Below are 18,354 nucleotides of genomic sequence, written 5' to 3'. Positions count from 1 at the left end.
TTACCTTACAGGAACTCACAGGCAGTACGGCGTTATAAAAATGAATCAAGCAAAGACTTAAATGTCCCTGCTGTAGGGTAATAGCCTGGAGATCTGGATAAGGGGAGCAAATTTCCTTGTTTCTACATTTCATAGCTAGAGCTATGTAGATAACCAAACCACCCCTAGCTCTACCCCATAACGAGGGCAGGGCGGGGATAAAGAAGGCTTTATAGCCTTCTAAGAAGAATTTATATTCCGCCCAGGTCTCCTGCAAGCAAATCACAAGGAATTGCTTAATAAAAAATACCCAGTTAGGATCAAGGAACTTCCCTGCCAATCCAGCGATATTCCATGAAATGATTTTATATGATACTTGCTCCGGGGGATCCCCCAAGGAGTCATTCGGTTGAATTACAGGTAGCACAGGATTACACACCCTTAGCGGGGATCGACTTCAATGCGAAGAGGTGGGAATGTCTGTGGCACAAACGGTGGAACATTAAGTTCAGGGCTAAGGCTCAGTCAATCGCATTCGTCTAATCTAGAGAGGGCAGCAAACCTATTTGGCCCCATGGGAATTGGGGAAAAGAAGCGCCCCTCCAGAATAGCCTGTCTTGGAATGGGCGGAGTTATGTGGCTTCTCACTCCCCCCTCGCACTGACCGTATGAAGGATGGTGACCATGGCGATTGAGACTGCGTGGTGGGGGAGGTTGTTAAAAAAAAGCCCAAGGGGAGGATCTGTATGTTAGAACCCCTGTCAGGGAAGCCCGGTTGAGTCTCTCTAAATATTCTTTCAACGATCATGCGATTATGTGGCTTCTCACTCCCCCCTCGCACTGACCGTATGAAGGATGGTGACCATGGCGATTGAGACTGCGTGGTGGGGGAGGTTGGTTAAAAAAAAGCCCAAGGGGAGGATGTGTATGTTAGAACCCCTGTCAGGGAAGCCCGGTCGAGTCTCTCTAAATATTCTTTCAACGATCATGCGATCATTAACATTTACAATGATACAATCCCCCCACCCTGTTTTCCTAGCATTACCCACCCAGCCCACGCGATGGACCATTAAGATCTTGCGGTCTACTACCGAGCCTACAGAGGTATTACTAGAGAGCCAGTGTAACACTTTATTATTAAGCTGGCTGAAGGTCTCGTTGGTACCTCGAGGGAGGGGTGGGACATTCCCTAAAATGACCGCGAAGGGTGTTATTTCTGGAGGTAAATTAATGGACGTCAGATTTGAGGAGACAACAGTGTGGTCGACCTCAGCACCCCCGACTCTAAACCCCGGGCACCGAGAAGCCTGTGTCTGGCGTGAAGCTGGAGGGCACCTAGCCTTACCCATACCCTCCTTGGTAGCCCCCAGCACCTGATCTGTGGGATTAATGTTCAAAGTGCTCCCCCGCAATCTTGGATGACTAGATTGGGTTGAGATAGTAGTATTCCCCTGTAACTTTATAGGCTGGTGAGAACATACAATAGGATCTAAACTGTTTTGGGCATTGTTGCTGTTCTCGAATGTGCCCACTATTGGCACGGGTTTAATTTGTGCTGGCAGCTAAACTTTGCTCTATCTTGTTTAATTTAGACACAATGGGGGCCAGTTTTTCATCCAGGATGTGGGTTAGCAGGGATTTCAGGGTTTCCAACAGGAAGTGTTCACCAGTGGGTAAAATTGGCCCCTGGATGTCCCCCATGGCTGGAGCTAATGGTATCACATTGTTGGGTTTTGTTTTTTTTGCTTGGCTAGAGATGGTTTTACATTTTCTTTTCCTGGTGCCAATGGAGCTGTGGTCGTCTCCCAAGCCCTTTGATGTAAACAGACCATTAAGGCCATCTTCAGGCACAGCAATATGCTTTCCAGTATGGGCACCATCCCTTAGTGAGTCACTGTGCGAGGTAACCTGCCTATTTGCAATTATTACTACGGGGGATAGTGGCCTACACGGTCCCACCCCCGCATCCTCTAGACTACTCTAGGGCAAATCTTCTGCGGGTTTAGCTCTATCCACATGCATAGAGGGTGAGGTGCGACCTAGCTCTATGGTGGAATCATTGGGGCCCTTGTTCGTGTCACTCTGTTTGTAGTGGGCCACGCCCAGGGGAGATCTTGATAAACGTCTGTTAGCCAGTTCAATTTCCTTGTTGATGACTTGTGCCGCCCTCAACAGGAAAACACACAATTAATTCAACTGTAACATCAATAAAATACATACAAAAGTAATTATAACAACATTGTTTTTAATCACAACGTGTATTGTAAAAAATTCATTCATACAAATAGATAAAAAAATATAATGCCCCTAAAGAGTGGAGTAGGGAAGGGTAGTGCTGGGATAGTGAAAGTGTTGAAAATAGAGCATGGGTCACTAAGACCTAAATACACCAAGAATAATGATAAGTTAACACAAAGGAACAAATAACTCATCAATTAGTTTAGCAGTCATGCCTCAAATAAAATCACAAATGATAAATCAGGGAAGAGGCTGAACACAAGAGGGAGTGTCGACGTTTCGACTCAAGTTGATGCAGGCGTGGTGGCTAGAGGGTCTTCATCAGGACAGGGGTTGCGGGAAATGGGGCAATGGTTCTTAAGTAGGTACTGTGATGCAATGATTAGAGTTCAACAGTCGTAAGATCTTGAAGGTGAGGTTGTGCCTCTCAGTAAATAAAGTATCGATGATAACGAGGGTTCACATGTGAAAGTATAAAGTTGTGATTACTGCCGAATCGTGTACTCGGAGGATCGTGGGTGAACACAGGACCTGCCAAGAGCAGAAATCCAGCAGATAAAGGGGGTTCAGCTGTGATTGTCAACCGGGGCGTGCGTTGGTCGCCGTTGAATTATGTGTTAAACGCAGTCATGGTCAACTTAATAATATCTGGAGCAATCGTGAACCACTCGTAGGATCCTAAATGCCACTGATCAGTGGCATTTAGGATCCTACGAGTGGTTCACGATTGCTCCAGATACACGATTCCGACCCGAACACATTACGAGCCGCATAATAATACAGCGGTCCTGGGCGTTTACCTCAGTTACATTCAAGCTTCCACTTTCTGTGGTAATTCTGCTTTCGTCAGATTTGTTATTATTAAGCTGACCATGACTTTATACTTTCACATGTGAACCCTCGTTATCATCGATACTTTATTTACTGAGAGACACAACCTCACCTTCAAGATCTTACGACTGTTGAACCCTAATCATTGCATCATAGTACCTACTTAAGAACCATTGCCCCATTTCCCGCACCCCCTGTCCTGACGAAGACCCTCTAGCAAGGTTTACACCACGCCTGCATCAACTTGGGTCGAAACATCAACACTCCCTCTTGTGTTCAGCCTCTTCCCTGATTTATCATTTGTGATTTTATTTGAGGCATGACTGCTAAACTAATTGATGAGTTATTTGTTCCATTGTGTTAACTTATCATTATTCTTGGTGTATTTAGGTCTTAGTGACCCATGCTCTATTTTCTACACTTTCACTATCCCAGCACTACCCTTCCCTACTCCACTCTTTAGGGGCATTATATTTTTGTATCTATTTGTATGAATGAATTTTTTACTATACACGTTGTGATTAAAAACAATGTTGTTATAATTATTTTGTATGTATTTTATTGATGTTACAGTTGAATTAATTGTGTGTTTAGCTGGGACCATTTTGTTTGTATTAACCTTCCGCCCAGGTCCCAGTGACTTATTGGGTTAACCCGTGTTTTTGCTGCCCTCAACAGGAAGGAGTCTATCGTTGTTACTGTAGGTTTGGCAGTCACAATAGTCCCTGGGGTGGGTGTCTGGGTCTTTCTCCTCCCCATCTGTAACACCCCACGAAATGGGATAACAACTCGACTGGATAGAGCTAGTCGACAAGAGGCCCGAGCACTTGTATCTGAGTGGGTTAAAAGTGCAGGAAACAAACAGAGCACTAAACGACCCCAAGCAGACAATTACAATAAATGAAAATGAAAAAAGCGTTGCCTAGCCCAGCCTCTTACGGCCCCTAATGGGCACAGACGGGTCTGCCCTTGGCCCGGGCTTTGCCCGGTGCTTGCCAGCGTGCGTCCCATGGGGCGGGGGCAGCAGGTTGAGTAAATCACCCAGAGTAACGTAGAGGGAGGGGCTTGAGCTCCACCTACAGCCCGCTGTATCCTGGGGCATGCGGTCCCTTGGAGCAGATCCCCGCAGCACAGCAGCACCGGCGAAGCGTCTCCCGCAAAGCGAGAGGCGTGAGCAGTCTTTATGGCCGGCAGCGAGAGTGAAGGGCTTGAGCTCCACCTACAGCCCGCTGTAACCTGGGGCATGTGGTCCCTTGGTGCAGATCCCCGCAGCACAGCAGCACCGACGAAGCGTCTCCCGCGAAGCGCGAGGCGCGAGCAGTCTTTACGGCAGGCAGCGAGAGTGAAGGGCTTGAGCTCCACCTACAGCCCGCTGTAAGCTGGGGCGTGTGGTCCCTTGGTGCAGATCCCCGCAGCACAGCAGCACCGACGAAGCGTCTCCCGCGAAGCGCGAGGCGCGAGCAGTCTTTACGGCAGGCAGCGAGAGTGAAGGGCTTGAGCTCCACCTACAGCCCGCTGTAAGCTGGGGCGTGTGGTCCCTTGGTGCAGATCCCCGCAGCACAGCAGCACCAGCGAAGTGTATCCCGGAATGCGTCTCCCACGAAGCGGGAGGCGCGAGCAGTATTTATGGCTGGCAGCGAGAGTGAAGGGCTTGAGCTCCACCTACAGCCCGCTGTATCCTGGGGCATGTGGTCCCTTGGTGCAGATCCCCGCAGCACAGCAGCACCGGCGAAGCGTCTCCCGCGAAGCGCGAGGCGCGAGCAGTCTTTACGGCCGGCAGCGAGAGTGAAGGGATTGACCTCCACCTACAGCCCGCCGTATCCTGGGATGTGTGGTCCCTTAGTGCAGATCCCCGCAGCGCAGCAGCACTGGTGAAGAAGTGGGAGGCGCGAGCAGTCTTTATGGCCGGCAGTGAGAGTGAAGGGCTTGAGCTCCACCTACAGCCCACTGTATCCTGGGGCGTGTGGTCCCTTGGTGCAGATCCCCGCTGCACAGCAGCACTGGCAAAGCATCTCCCGTGAAGTGTCTCCCGTGTAGCGTCTTCCACGAAGCGGGAGGCATGAGCAGTCTTTACGGCGGCAGCGAGAGTGAAGGGCTTGACCTCCACCTACAGCCCACCATATCCTGGGACGTGTGGTCCCTTGGTGCAGATCCCTGCAGCACAGCAGAACGGGCAAAGAGTCTCCCGCGAAGCAGGAGGCACGAGCAGTCTTTGTAGCCGACAGCTAGAGTGAAGGGCTTGAGCTCCACCTACAGCCGGCTGTATCCTGGGGCGTGTGGTCCCTTGGTGCAGATCCCCGCAGCACAGTAGCACCGGCGAGGCATCTCCCACGAAGCGGGAGGCATAAGCAGTCTTTATGGTTGTCAGCGAGAGTGAAGGGCTTGAGCTCCACCTACAGCCCACTGTATCCTGGGGCGTGTGGTCCCTTGGTGCAGATCCCCGCAGCACAGCAGCACCGGCGAAGCCTCTCCCGCGAAGCGTGAGGCGCGAGCAGTCTTTATGGCAGGCAGCAAGAGTGAAGAGCTTGAGCTCCTTCTACAGCCTGCTGTTTCCTGGGGCGTGTGGTCTCTTGGTGCAGATCCTCGCAGCACAGCAGCACCGGCAAAGCGTCTCCCTCGAAGCGGGAGGCGCAAGCAGTCTTTATGGCTGGCAGCAAAAGTAAAGGGCTTGAGCTCCACTTACAGCCCACTGTATCCTTGGGCGTGTGGTTCCTTGGTGCAGATCCCCGCCGCACAGCAGCACCGGCGAAGCGTCTCCCTAGTCAGAGGTCACGGCAGAATAAACAAAAGGAACAGTTTGTTTCTTTACAGAAACCCTTTCTGAGGGTCTGTAAGCAGAGCGAGAGTGTGGTGTGCATTCCTTCAGCTGCTCTGCTCGGTGCGCTGCTGCTCCTGCCTGCTAGAGGCGAGTCTCGCTTCTCCTGAGGTGGGCGGGGCTGCTGGGGGCCAATTCGAGCTGTGTAAGGCTGCCAAACGCCAGTGGATACATTTTTCTGCATCATTGCTAGTCATTTCTCATACATTGTAAAATAAAAGTTCCTGAATTGCTCTTCCCCATTGCTTTGCTTACCGAAATTTACAGGCCGAGTGCAGACGTAAAGTTAGTAGTCGTGAATCCATTCTGTGAATACCAAAAGTAGGAGGTGCATTCTGTGAATACCAAAAGTAGTAAGTTCAGGATTTTGTCTTAAGTTAATTCTGTGAATCGGGCCCAATGACTCTCACACTCTTTTTCCTTTCTTTGAATGGCATTTAGTTTGTGGTTGTGCAGGTGTTTTTTCAGTGTTTATATGTTTTCAGTGGAGAGGGCTATTTCTCTTTCAGTGGCGTTTTATCAGTTATTATAGATTTGAACCTAAAACCGGACAGCCTAGCTACAATGTATCCAGAACACAGCAGGCTGCCTAATTCTGAAGCTGCCCAGGAGAGCTTCTATGGGGAAGGCTCTTGATGACCTGCCCTCGCTGCCAGTTGCAAAAAGCGTCCTCTTTAAAGCTGTATGCATTAGTCACCGTAGATTACAGGGCAAATGTCCAAGGTATCTGAATGGCTTACTCACTCCGTTTAATCCTACATGTGATCTCCGATCAACCGCGACCCATCTGGTCAAAGTCTCTAAAGTACAAAAAGCTAGAATGGGGCGTGTTCATTCAGCTATTTGGCAGCCAAAAATTGGAATGCTCTTACTCTTTCACCGCGCATGGAATCTTTGGAGGCTCTCTTCAGGTAAAAACTGAAAACATGACTTTTCCAGGTAAAGGTCCTTTACTTTCCCTGTAGAGTTTTTCCTGTGCGCGACCTGGACCCACCCTGCTCCCACGTTAGGCCAAGAAAGGACACCGTCCGAGACAGCCCTGCTCACCCCCTTAGTAGCTTGACACGAGCAGCCAGACTTATCTACAAGGCACGAGTGTTCAGTATGTGCAACCACGCCCCCAGCAATCCCATTAATGTCACCACAAATGGACTCTACACAAGTTTGTATAAAACGAGTATACTTTATATAGAAAGACATACAAAATGACCACACAATACAAATTCCACACATATACAATGGGTAATATTGTTTCTGGTGGCTTTGGGTGGTTCTAATCCCCAACCACTGCCTCTAACCAACAGTTGCGCTGACTTTTAACCGTTCTCAACAGGTTAGGTAGGTTGTATCACTAGAATGACACACATTGCAAAATACAAGAAATACTGCACTACTTAACGATGGGTTCCTGTACAGTGCCACAGTGAAACAATCAATGCGTAGCGCCACAATCATGTACTGAGTCACCACAAGATAATGCAACTTGGTTCACTATCAGCAGGCACTTTTCAAGGAAGACATGCAACAATGTATCACGCTACAATTACATACAGTGCGATTGGAAGACAATTCAATGCATACCGTCACCAGCATGCCCTGTGTAAGGAAGGAATAAGGTAATGTGTCACAGTGCAATTCAGTACAGTGCAGTAAACAACCAATGCAGTGCGCTATGCTAGGATCCTGTATCCTGCAAGAGAAATATAACTTAGAGCGTAGCGCACTAACCCCTGAGTTCGTTAAGCACCACTAGTGTCAAATGTTGTCCAATAGTTCGATAGCTCGTTACCAGCAAATATGCAAAGTGTTATTGTAAGGGGACAGGGTCAGGGGGTGTGGTATCAAGTGAAACTGAGTCAGGGAATAGTGCTCTTAAAGACGGTTTTATTTTTAAATACGCTTTCCTTCTTTTGCTAGTCTCTCTTAGTTTGGCAAATTCACTGGACTCCGTTTTGACTCTCCGAGGGAACGCTGAGTACTCCAGGCTGGGGTTGTCTTTGCCGGTGGACTGGCTCGCTCGGTCTGGTCTTGCCAGTGTAAAGGGCTGGCTCCGCTGGTTCGCTGGCCGTTCTCCCACCGGATCGAAAAGGAAGACAGGAGAAAGCGGAGGTCAAAAGGGGCATTCCAAAACAAGAGTAACAGGGGCCGGGGGTGAGGGAAACCACGTGTGCCGGTATATACAGGGCCTGCAGTGCTCGTGAAGGGAAAGGGACACAGAGGCTTAGACTATATACAATGGCTACAGGGTCTCGGGCTGTCCGTTACGTCCCACCCAGCCTGCTACTTTGCCCCGTACCTTGTGCAGCCACGTTCCTCCCGTGGGACCGTGGCAGGGCGGTTCGTGGAATCGGTGGCCTCCTGGCTTGATGGTATCAGCTGGGCTCCGCTCGTCGTCGTCCTCCTTGACTCTGCTGCTCGTCGGTTCTTCTCTTCGTCTCCACTCCAGTACTCCGTCCACCTCCTGGGAATCGCCGTCCGCTGTCTTGGAGTCTCTTCCGGCTTTTAACCCCGCGTCGTCATCAGGGGGCGGGGCCATGGATCTCCGTGTTCCACAGTTAAAGGGACCCTGCACCATTCCCTCTTGGTCGTACCACACCGTTTCTGCCTCCGTGGAAAGCCAGTTCTCAGGATCGGTGTCTGTAGTCTGTACATGAGGAACAGAAAGGGGCGTCAAAGGTAGGGCGGACCACCAGTCCGTAGCAACCCCCTGTTCCATGTCGGGGGCCCCCACCGCCCCGTCACAGTTATACAATTGTATTTAGAAGTTATGCGACCGGTTGCCCCAACACAGATCAATAATGACACCCAAGTTCCACTCCAGGCCCTGGCCCCTGTACTGCCCCGTCCGGGACCACCACTGGCCGAGATCTGTGCAGAAGCAACAGGCGCACACAGCTGCCAGCAGCAAGAGGCCGAGAGAGTGTCTCTCAGAGCTGGCAGTCCACCGCAGTTGATGATCCACTTTACCTGGTGGGGTCGTGTGACCCCACTCTCCTCTCCTGCAGCAGCGGATTGGCCTCACTCTAGAACCTTGTCACTACGGGCAAGGCGCCCTCGGGCTGGAAGTTCTGCTCCTGCGGGGCTGCTGGTCCGGGCTACCAATGTTCAGCACAAACTCCTTCCACACAGCCTTCCACACAACGCTGATGCCACCCCGCATTGCCTTCAAGGGCCCGATCACTTGGCCCTCCTCTCCAGCGCTGTTAGGACTTATTCGCTCCCCGGTGCTTACCGCTCCCCGGTACTCTTCACCAGCACCTCAGCTGGCACCTAGACACGCACCCTGCACGTCCGAGTCTCACTCCGTCTCCTGGTACACACGACCTTCGGGCACTCTCCTCTAGCGCTACAACTGCACCCCCACACGCATCCCGCATACTGGAGACCCACCGCGTTTCTTGGTGCACACCATAATCCAGGCGCTCTCCACTAATGCCCTGGTCACACCATGAGTCTCACCTCTCCTCCTGGTGCACACGCTGTACCAAGCGCTCTCCACTGACACCCTGGCTGCACCACCAAATGCCAACTCGCATGTCGGAGACTCACTACTTCTCAGTGCCCATGATGTCCCAGCCCTCTTCACTAGTGCCTTAACTGCACTGCGACACACACACACTGCGCGGCACGAATCTCGGCTCTCTTCGACGATGCCCACAATCCACAAGCGCTCCAACTGCTGTATCGGATGTATGACGTTACAACGCATACTTTTACAACGACTACCATTACAACAAATTTTTTACAACGCAAAAACTTTTACAACGCATACCATTACCACGCAAGATTTTACAACGCAAGTACCTTTACAACGCATTACCAGAAAACGCCGTGCGGTGGAATCATTGACGGGCTGCCAGGAAGGAAGGAGCAGGGAGGCCGATATCTGTAATTCCGAGTTTAAACAACTTGAAGAGGAAAATCCTGAATATATTGAGCGGATTTTTGATATATCCAGACCTAATTGAAAGTGGTTTTGGATTATAGCAACTGATTACCCGGCCCCTACGGGAGAACATTGTCGCAAAACACACTAAACGGTGGCTCCTCCTGGCAGCTAGATACGGCAGGAACGTAGCCGATATGAAGGCATAGAAGCTGGGATACTAGTCCCTTATGATTTGAAAAAATAAAAGACGATCTCAAATCAGAGGAAATTGATTTCATCCCTCTAATCTGAGCAACTTTGCACGAAATTTCCAGCAAATTGCGACCAACCGACTTTCCGTATTCTCAAAAGGGACTTCTCGAGGAACCAACCAGTTCCGTCCACATGGGCAATAAATTCCATTGGACATAACAAGAATCAGTCCTGATGAAGGTGTACTAAAGAAAGCCGAAACGCCGCGTCGACCTTTTGATTCTGTGTTTACAGTGATATTTTATCAAAAATATTGTGATGATCATGTGTATTTCCTAATGTTTTTTAAAAGTGATTTTTAATATATTGTGTAAAGTGATAAAGTGGAATAAAAATTGATATACTGTTACCAAACACAGGTGGTGATATGTTTTTAATTTTAAAAAATGTTTCTCTAAATGCTTAGTATAATGTTACGACTAGATTGGTAATACTGGTTGAAGGCATCCGAAGCAATTACTTAAGAATCTGTCATTTACCCATGTCTACTTTAGTAACTAAAAGTATGAGATTTTATATACATGTTTAATTAATCGCTTGAGGTGTTACGTTTTTGCCTTTTCCGTTGGATTTCACGCCCATCCGTCCGATACTAAAATAGGACACAACCTTCGTTGTCCACCGACGCAGGACGTCTGTTGTTGTTTTAAATTGTTTTACCCTACCGTCCTGTACAATCTAGTGTGGGGTCCTCCTAATCTTTTCCCCATTTGGGTACCAAACACAGCACACAGCAAAGTCCTGCTCAGGAAGAAGGGGGACACAACCCACTGCCGTGCCTCTTCAGTCTTTCCTTGGCCAAGAGCTACAAACTGCCCACAACCCCCAGATCACGAAGCAAGGATCAAGTGTGCCGCGGCCTATTCAGCAACACTTCCTGATGCAGAGGTTTTCTTCCCGATTGCGGACAGGTCAAAGCCACCAGAGACTCCACCAGTCCACAGCATCATCAAAGCACTCCCAGCATTTCTCTGAACGATACAGAGACAGTTCTCGACGACATCATCAACATAACCAAAGTCTTGGGGTTACAGTTCCTTCAGTTATACCCCTCATTGTGTTTGAAGTTTTCTGGTGGTCAGAGTCCCCTAAATCAGTTTGGCATATCTCCCCCCAGTGACTGGGATCCTGGATATTTAATCACTCAGAGGGAGATGGGTCTATTGTTTTATGGCTCTGACCCAGGCTTCTTTGCCTCGCAAAGCCTCTCCTTCTCCCCGCTCTAGTTTCAGGGCAGCCTGGTGCCATATCTACCCCTCCCCTGTGGCACGACCTCCCTCAGCCTTTCTCAGCTGTCCCAGATCCAGGCAGGCAATTCACATTCTGCTGAGACACACAAAAAGGTTTAAAGCACAACCTCAGCCATTTTCTCAAACAGCGGTTTCTGGGCACACAGCGACAAAACCATCTACCCAAAAAGATGCATTATGACGCTGCGAGTTCAGACATACCAAAATTCACTGTTCCAATTACAATTCTTAGGAAACTAGGTTAACAATACTACACCCAGCCTCCCCCATTCTGTCCATAGGGCAGGATAGCCTTTCACCAGGGAAAATGAAATGGAGTATTTTCCACGGTCAGCGCCTGGCACCCACAGTGGCACCGGTCCTGCCTTTTACCTACACTGCCCCCTGACTAGGGGTTACCCAGGACATCCTACAGGGGTGCCCTATGTCTATACAAAAGGAAAAGTCAGGCCTGACAAGTGGTAGCACTTGTAAGGACAACATGCTAATTTAGCATATTGCGCCCTACATTGAAGACCTATGTTCCTTCTCTGCGCATTTTTTTAGTACTAGCCGTGGCACTCACAGTGCACATCACTTGCTAATAAGGCAAACATGTACTTGCACACTGATTAGCAGTGGCAAGTACCTACAGCATCTAACTTCACAACTCTCTGTCAGGAAAACAGTCTAGCAGAAAAGCAACAAGTTTAAGTGAACTTTTAGCCAACAAGGCCAAGTCCAACAGGAACCATGCGCTTTACCAGTGCTATTATTTTTTATTATTAAGACATGTTGTGAAACCAAGACACCTTGATGATTTCTTTCCATGGTGTCTAATGTAGTATAGATAATTCCTCTACTCTAGGGATTTTCTATTGGCTTTCTTTTCATATTGTTGTAACATATGTTCTCCTTTTAATTGATTGGAAGGATTTTTTTTTTCAATTTTAAGGGGGAAAATGGGTCGTCTTTATGGCTTGCTGCCATGGTAATGTTATCAGGATAGAATGTTCATTAGGCAGGCATCTTAATGTGGCCATTAGAATGTGTGGGACGTAGGATGGTTGAGATCGCGGGGAGGAGGTTGGAGAAGATAGTCACATTGCTGATGCCGGGTCTGATTTGGTGAATAAAGCAAAATAAAACCTGTAGGTATCATTTTATACAACTAACCCTCACTCTAATAGTGGCACATCTCTTTTAGGGGTCAGGGTGAACCCAATGATGAAGCATGCCACTCCTAGAGTGGGTGAGGCTTATTAAATAAGGATTCCTTTCCCTTTCCCCCACCTCCTTTTGATGTGGTGTATAGGTATGGCATGTAACAACCCCTCTTCTTACAGAGGGATACCCTGATGTTCATTGGGACCTTTCTTTCAACAGACATGTGGGATTCTGGATAGCATCCCAATTCTGACAAGCAGTATACAATGACCTGCAGATTTAGCTGCAAGTAGAAGGAGAGGGCCGGATCATGGGCTGACAGCTTTATGTGGTTAGAATGGAACCCGACAAAAGATGAGTGAACATAGCGGTCAGTGCAGAGGTGAAAATGTAAACTGATGAAGTTCACGGTTTCCTTTATAGGTAAATAGGTGGTAAAGGGCCTGAACCCCCGATGCATCAACATCCAGAACCCCTAAGTGGCTGCAGTTGAGGCGATATCAGCGGTGTCTGTGACAGAAGGTCAATGTTATTCAAAATGCCATTCCTCCCAGCTGCTGATGTCTCAAATTTAGGGCAGGCATGGCTCTGGCTGTCAATGTTTGTGTTGAAATAATCTGAGCTTTGAAACCACTGATCTATCTAGAGGGTGCCTGCATTGCACCTAAGTGTAGGAGAACAGTGTTTCTAACTCACCCTTCCAGTCTCTCCAAGATGGAAGCTGGTATGCGATGGCCAGGGATGCTGTGGCAGCCCCTTCCTCTAATCCTGAGACTTTTTCTCTATCTCTGGATTGTATCTTTGGGTTCTTGAGATTCACCAATTGCTACCTTTTCTCTAGTCTCACACATGTCCATGTTCTCCAGTTGAACCAGTTCTTTCTGCCTTTCTTTAGGCTTCATGGATCCCCGGTTTGGTGTTAATGAAGGGCAGTTCATGCACAATTTGGTCCACATCACTGTTGGAGGGCACATGCAATTGCTTACTATGGCTTCAAATGACCCCATCTTCTACGTCCACCATGCCCAGATTGACAGGTAAGGCTTTTACAGTTAAACACCCATCAAATATGCTCTACGTTGAATGTACACCAACCAAAAAGGTGAATTGAAGCAGCTGCCACCATTACAGATAGGTCAGCAGCTTCTGCTACTTGTCCATATGTCATTGTAATACGGGTGTCGTCCGTTGAGTCTTTGGAGCAAGGAGGTCTTTTCTGTAAATCTTTGGCTGAGGATCCTCTCCCTTTGCCATCCCTTTGTCACAAATTCTTTAAATCACCCAGGATACTTGAGGGCTCGGCGTGTTTGGTCAATCCTCTTTTAGAAGAAATAGGACAAGCACATCCCCCAAATCCCAAGAAGCATTTCCCAACTGAGCCAGCGTGAAAATGCGCTTTTAGATACCTAAATGACAGAATTATTTGTTGGATGCAATATGATCAGTAACAACACAAATCCTTACTTTTTTAAGCAAGAAAAATAGTGACACAAGTGGCCAGATTTAAGAAAGGACAGTGTTGCCCTTGGGTCAAGCAAGGTTATGCAAGGGCAAAGGAGTCCTTAAGACAGATTTAGCAAGCCACTCAAGTCCACCTTGGGTGGCCCTGCATTGCTTTGTAAATAGTGACACAAGAGGCCAGATTTAAGAAAGGACAGTGTTGCCCTTGGGTCAAGCAAGGTGATGCAAGAACAAAGGAGTCCTTAAGACAGATTTACCAAGCCACTCAAGTCCACCTCGCGTGGCCCTGCATTGCTTTGTAAATCTAGAGTAACACAAGGCGGTGCAAGTAGCTGCGTTGCACTACTCTGCACCAGGACGGTGTTACCTGGTTTTTGGCACATTCCTAGAGTTACTAACACTAGCAAACCTAGGAAACTGTCAACATTTCAAGGCTTACAGAGAAAGGGGAAACAAGCAGAAATATCTTTATTTCTGCTTGTTAAGTTCTCCTTTTAAGTATGCTGCATTGTGTGGCACACTTAGAAAGAGGAAAATGCCTCTCAGCATTTCTTTTGTGCCGGAAGCTGTCACTTCCGGCACACAAACAATTCTGCCTGCAATGCAGGCACCCTTGCACTCTATCCATCATCTTGTTGCGTTTGCTATGATCACTCAAGTGGCCAAGGGTGTGCCTAGACATGGGCTTGCAATGCCACTGGATTCAGGCTAGCCTGGCTGAGGAGGGGTGAAACCCCCAAACTTGTTCCAGGATGTCTTTTTCCAGTTCAGAGAGGACCTGGTTTAGCAGTTCGGGCTGGACTGTTCCCATGAGAAGCAGGGTCAAGACTGAATTGCATATGGCTGGGTCCAAACTGAGATGGCATAGTGTGCAAAAGAACAATGGATTCAACCCAGATCATTTGACTGACAAAATGCCTTCAACTTCAGGGCATGTTCAGGCCAAGTGGCCAACTGGGCCTTCTATGAGTGAGGAGGTCTTCTTCTTACTGTGTCCCTGTAGTAGGTAACATGAGGCCCACCACATGAGAGCACTCCCAGTCAGGAATTATTATCCCTTCCATCTTTTCAGAGCAGGCAGACACTCCTCTTCCTCCAGGATGTTTTTTCCCAGATCCAGGAATGTTTTCAAGATGCGCAAGTGAGGTGTCTGTCTTCTCCTGGTCAGCAGTCAGTAATTTTAGAATTAACTATATCCAAAACTAGCAACATTTTTAGGTCTTGTCTATTATATTCCGCAAGGAATAAATAGACGAGAGTATTGTGGGCAATCCAAGCTCTCAAACATCACGGATTTTGGACAGTGCCTGTGGATTACTCGAGCGGAAAGCGCGTCCACATCAAAGCCATCCGCCTCCCTCCCACAGGCATCTGAAGCTTCCCCAGCGTGCGCTCGGCCTCAGGCATTTCTCCTCCCCCCTAATTATTCACCCCTGCTGTTGTTCAGACACGCCACAGCAATGCTGCCCTCCATCGCCGCCGGCCGTCAAGCATTTTCTGCCTGCAGTCAGAGCTTGTTTAAACCATCAGCCACGCACCTTTCTTAATGCCTTATTTGCCCTATTTTTAATTAATTAGTATTTGTTTATGTAAAGCAGCCTGATGCGCATCCTCTTTAACAATAGTGGCCCAGCTCAACTTCTTTTAGCATTTTCTGCTCGCCGTCGCCACTGCTCGTCAGTACTTGTTTAATGCTCCCACTTTTTGTGTTCTACGACGATTGTTGGCATGGAAGTTATTTAATGTCAACGCGAGTGTGCTTGAAAACAGCTGCTTCCTGTTCACTTCTGAACTGCTTGTCTTTCAGCTGGTTTACATTGAGCAGCACGCGTCATTACTCCTGGTTAATCTCTCTACTGTCTCTGTAGCCGCCACAATCTGCCTCACTTCCACTTCTGTATCTCCTCTGTGCCCCTCAATGCCATGGCCCTCCCTCTGCCTCTCTCACTCCTCACCCCAGCCTCCACTCCTCTCCCCCTTTCCATGTCCTCTTTCCTTCCCCTCCCGCTCCTTTTTTTCCCTTTTTTTCCCTGTTTTTCTCATCTTCATCTCCCCCATGCTTACTCCTTTCCCAGGTCTATCTCCATTGCTCTGCCTTCCACCTCTCATGCCTCTCTCCCCAACTCATCTTCTCAACCTCACTTCTCTCCCTGTTGCATTCTCGGGCTCCCTCATCATGCCTCTCTCCCTTTCTATACTCTCAGACTCCCTCTCCTGCTTCTCTCTCTTGCTTCGCTCTTGGGCTCCCTGTCCGTACTTCTCGCCCCGATACACTCTGTCTCCCTCTCCATGCTTCTGTCCCCTGCTGCACTCTCAGGCTCCCTGTCCGTGCATCTCACCCTTGCTTCACTCTTAGGCTCCCTCTCCGTGCTTCTCTTCCCTGCTGCACTCTCTGCTCCCTCTCAGGGCTTCTCTCCCCTGCTGCACTTTCGTGCTCCATCTCTGTGCCGCTCTCCCCAACAGCACTCTTGGGCTCCCTCTCTCCCTAACAGCACTCTTGTGCTCTGTCTCCGTGCCTCTCTTCCCAACAGCACTCTTGGGCTCCCTCTCTCCCTAACAGCACTCTCGGGCTCCCACTCCATACCTCTCTCCCTAACAACACTCTCTGGCTTCCTCTCCGTACCTCTCTCCCTAACAGCACTCTCTGGCTCCATCTCCGCGCCTCTTTTCCTAACAGCACTTTCGGGCTCCCTCTCTGTGCTTCTCTTCCCTTGCTTGTCTCTGTCTCCCTCTCTGTGCATGCCTCCCCTGCTGCGCTCTCAGACTTCCTCTCTGTGCTTCTCTCCCCTGCTGTACTCTCGGGCTCCCGCTCCATGGTTCTCTCCCCTGCTGCACTCTTGGGCTCATGCTCCATGCGTCTCTCCCCTGCTGCACTCTCGGGCTCCTTCCTTCTCCGTTCCTCTCTCCCTTGCTGCTCTCTGTCTCCCTCTCCGTGCTTTTCTCCCCTGCTGCACTCTCAGGCTCCTTCTCCGTTCCTCTCTCCCTTGCTGCACTCTGTCTCCCTCTCTGTGCTTTTCTCCCTTACTGCACTTTAGGGGGAAACATTCTTTACAACACAACTTTTACAACGCACTACCATTACGACGCAACTTTTACAACGCAAGTCATTACAACAAATTGCGCTGGGGGGCGCTCTAGGATAGGGAATAGTTTAATTACTATCCAACACCTTCCCTACTATCCACGGGGAAGGAGTTGGAATAGTAAATTAAACTATTCACTATCCAGAGCCCCCCAACGCAAGTCGTTGTAACGACTTGCGTTGTAAAAGTTGCATCGTAATGGCATGCGTTGTAAACGCATGCGTTGTAATGACATACATCCACTTTAGGGCTCCCTCTCCATGCTTCTCACCCTTGTTTCAGTGTTAAGCTCCCTCTCCGTGCTTCTCTCCGTTGCCATTCCCCTCAAATTGCCTTCCTCCTCTTCCTCCCTTTTTCGTCTCCCCCTGCTTGCCTCTTCTTTCCACACTCTTTCCCCCCTCTGTACACACTCTTCTGTCTCTTCCTTTCACACTCTTCTCTGCCTCTCCTTTCCACACTCTCACACACTGACCCATTTACACTTTCTGGTTTGCACTTACCTTGACCTTGGGCACTGAATTCTGCACAACAGTTCGCAGAAGAAACACAAATGTGTGCTCTGCTACTAGCTGATAAATTCAAGCACTAGAAAAGCATTGATCGATGGCTTGAGTTATTTTATTTTTGCCATGTAAACTTTGGCGTCGTGGACATGAACAAAGATGTATTAGATGTTAATGCACGGTTTATCGTTTCTGATGTGGCGGGTGTAGCATATGGAAACGCATTGTCAGGCCACTTACAATGAAGGCGCATCTTTTCGTGTTACAAACAGGGCGGCATCTGTACTGATAATACGGAAGCGGAAGCCGTGCTGAAGCATAAAGTTAATGAAACTTGATGCTGCAGCACAGCTCCCGCTTTAAAATCCGCCTGGTTCTATGGTACATCTCAACCCCTCCCGCGCCCATTTGGCCTTTAATCGTTAACTGAGAGGTGTTAATAGCCCCGGGCTCTCAGTCGCCACGGAGTGGGATTTTTTTTTCTGTCAGAGTTGAGCTATCTCTCAATTCTCTCTCTCGGGAACAGTCTAATTGGCCTGGTTCACAGCAGGGGGTTCAAATTTGATGTCAGTAACACCGTCGCATTTACTGCCTACAGTGCTTTGTTCTCTTTTTCAATTTTCACAACTTGTCTGACTTTTAGGTGGCTATATTATGTTCGCATTACCCAAGCGCCTGTTACCTTGTGCCAATGGATGCCATTAGATGTCAAGAGGTTTACTGTCGGGTGCTATTTCCATATGTTGAACCTGCACTGTGTTTATCACTGAGCCGCCTGGCGCTCGCGCATGTAACCGAGCGTGCCATATTTTAAAGCTGCTCTGACAGGGCCTGTCCAGGAACATGAATACCGTCTGCTCAGTCTTAGTGTTGCCAAGAATACAGTATCTAACAGCTCTTGAAATAC

At 48.8% G+C, this 18,354-nt stretch overlaps 1 protein-coding gene across 1 annotated transcript in view; it reads left to right on the top strand.

Moving 5' to 3' along the window:
- LOC144774140 (tyrosinase-like) overlaps positions 1 to 18,354 on the top strand; it is a 100,063-nt gene that overhangs the window by 22,607 nt on the left and 59,102 nt on the right. The window contains exon 3 of the mRNA XM_078659160.1: positions 13,296 to 13,437. Coding sequence (XP_078515286.1) covers positions 13,296 to 13,437 — 142 coding nt within the window. The remainder of the gene's footprint in view (positions 1 to 13,295; positions 13,438 to 18,354) is intronic.

Source organism: Lissotriton helveticus, chromosome 8 (genome assembly GCF_964261635.1).
Source record: "Lissotriton helveticus chromosome 8, aLisHel1.1, whole genome shotgun sequence".
In the NCBI taxonomy this organism is placed as follows: Eukaryota; Metazoa; Chordata; class Amphibia; order Caudata; family Salamandridae; genus Lissotriton; species Lissotriton helveticus.
Note: the sequence above shows the minus strand (reverse complement) of the source record. Positions and strands in the feature narration are given on the sequence as shown.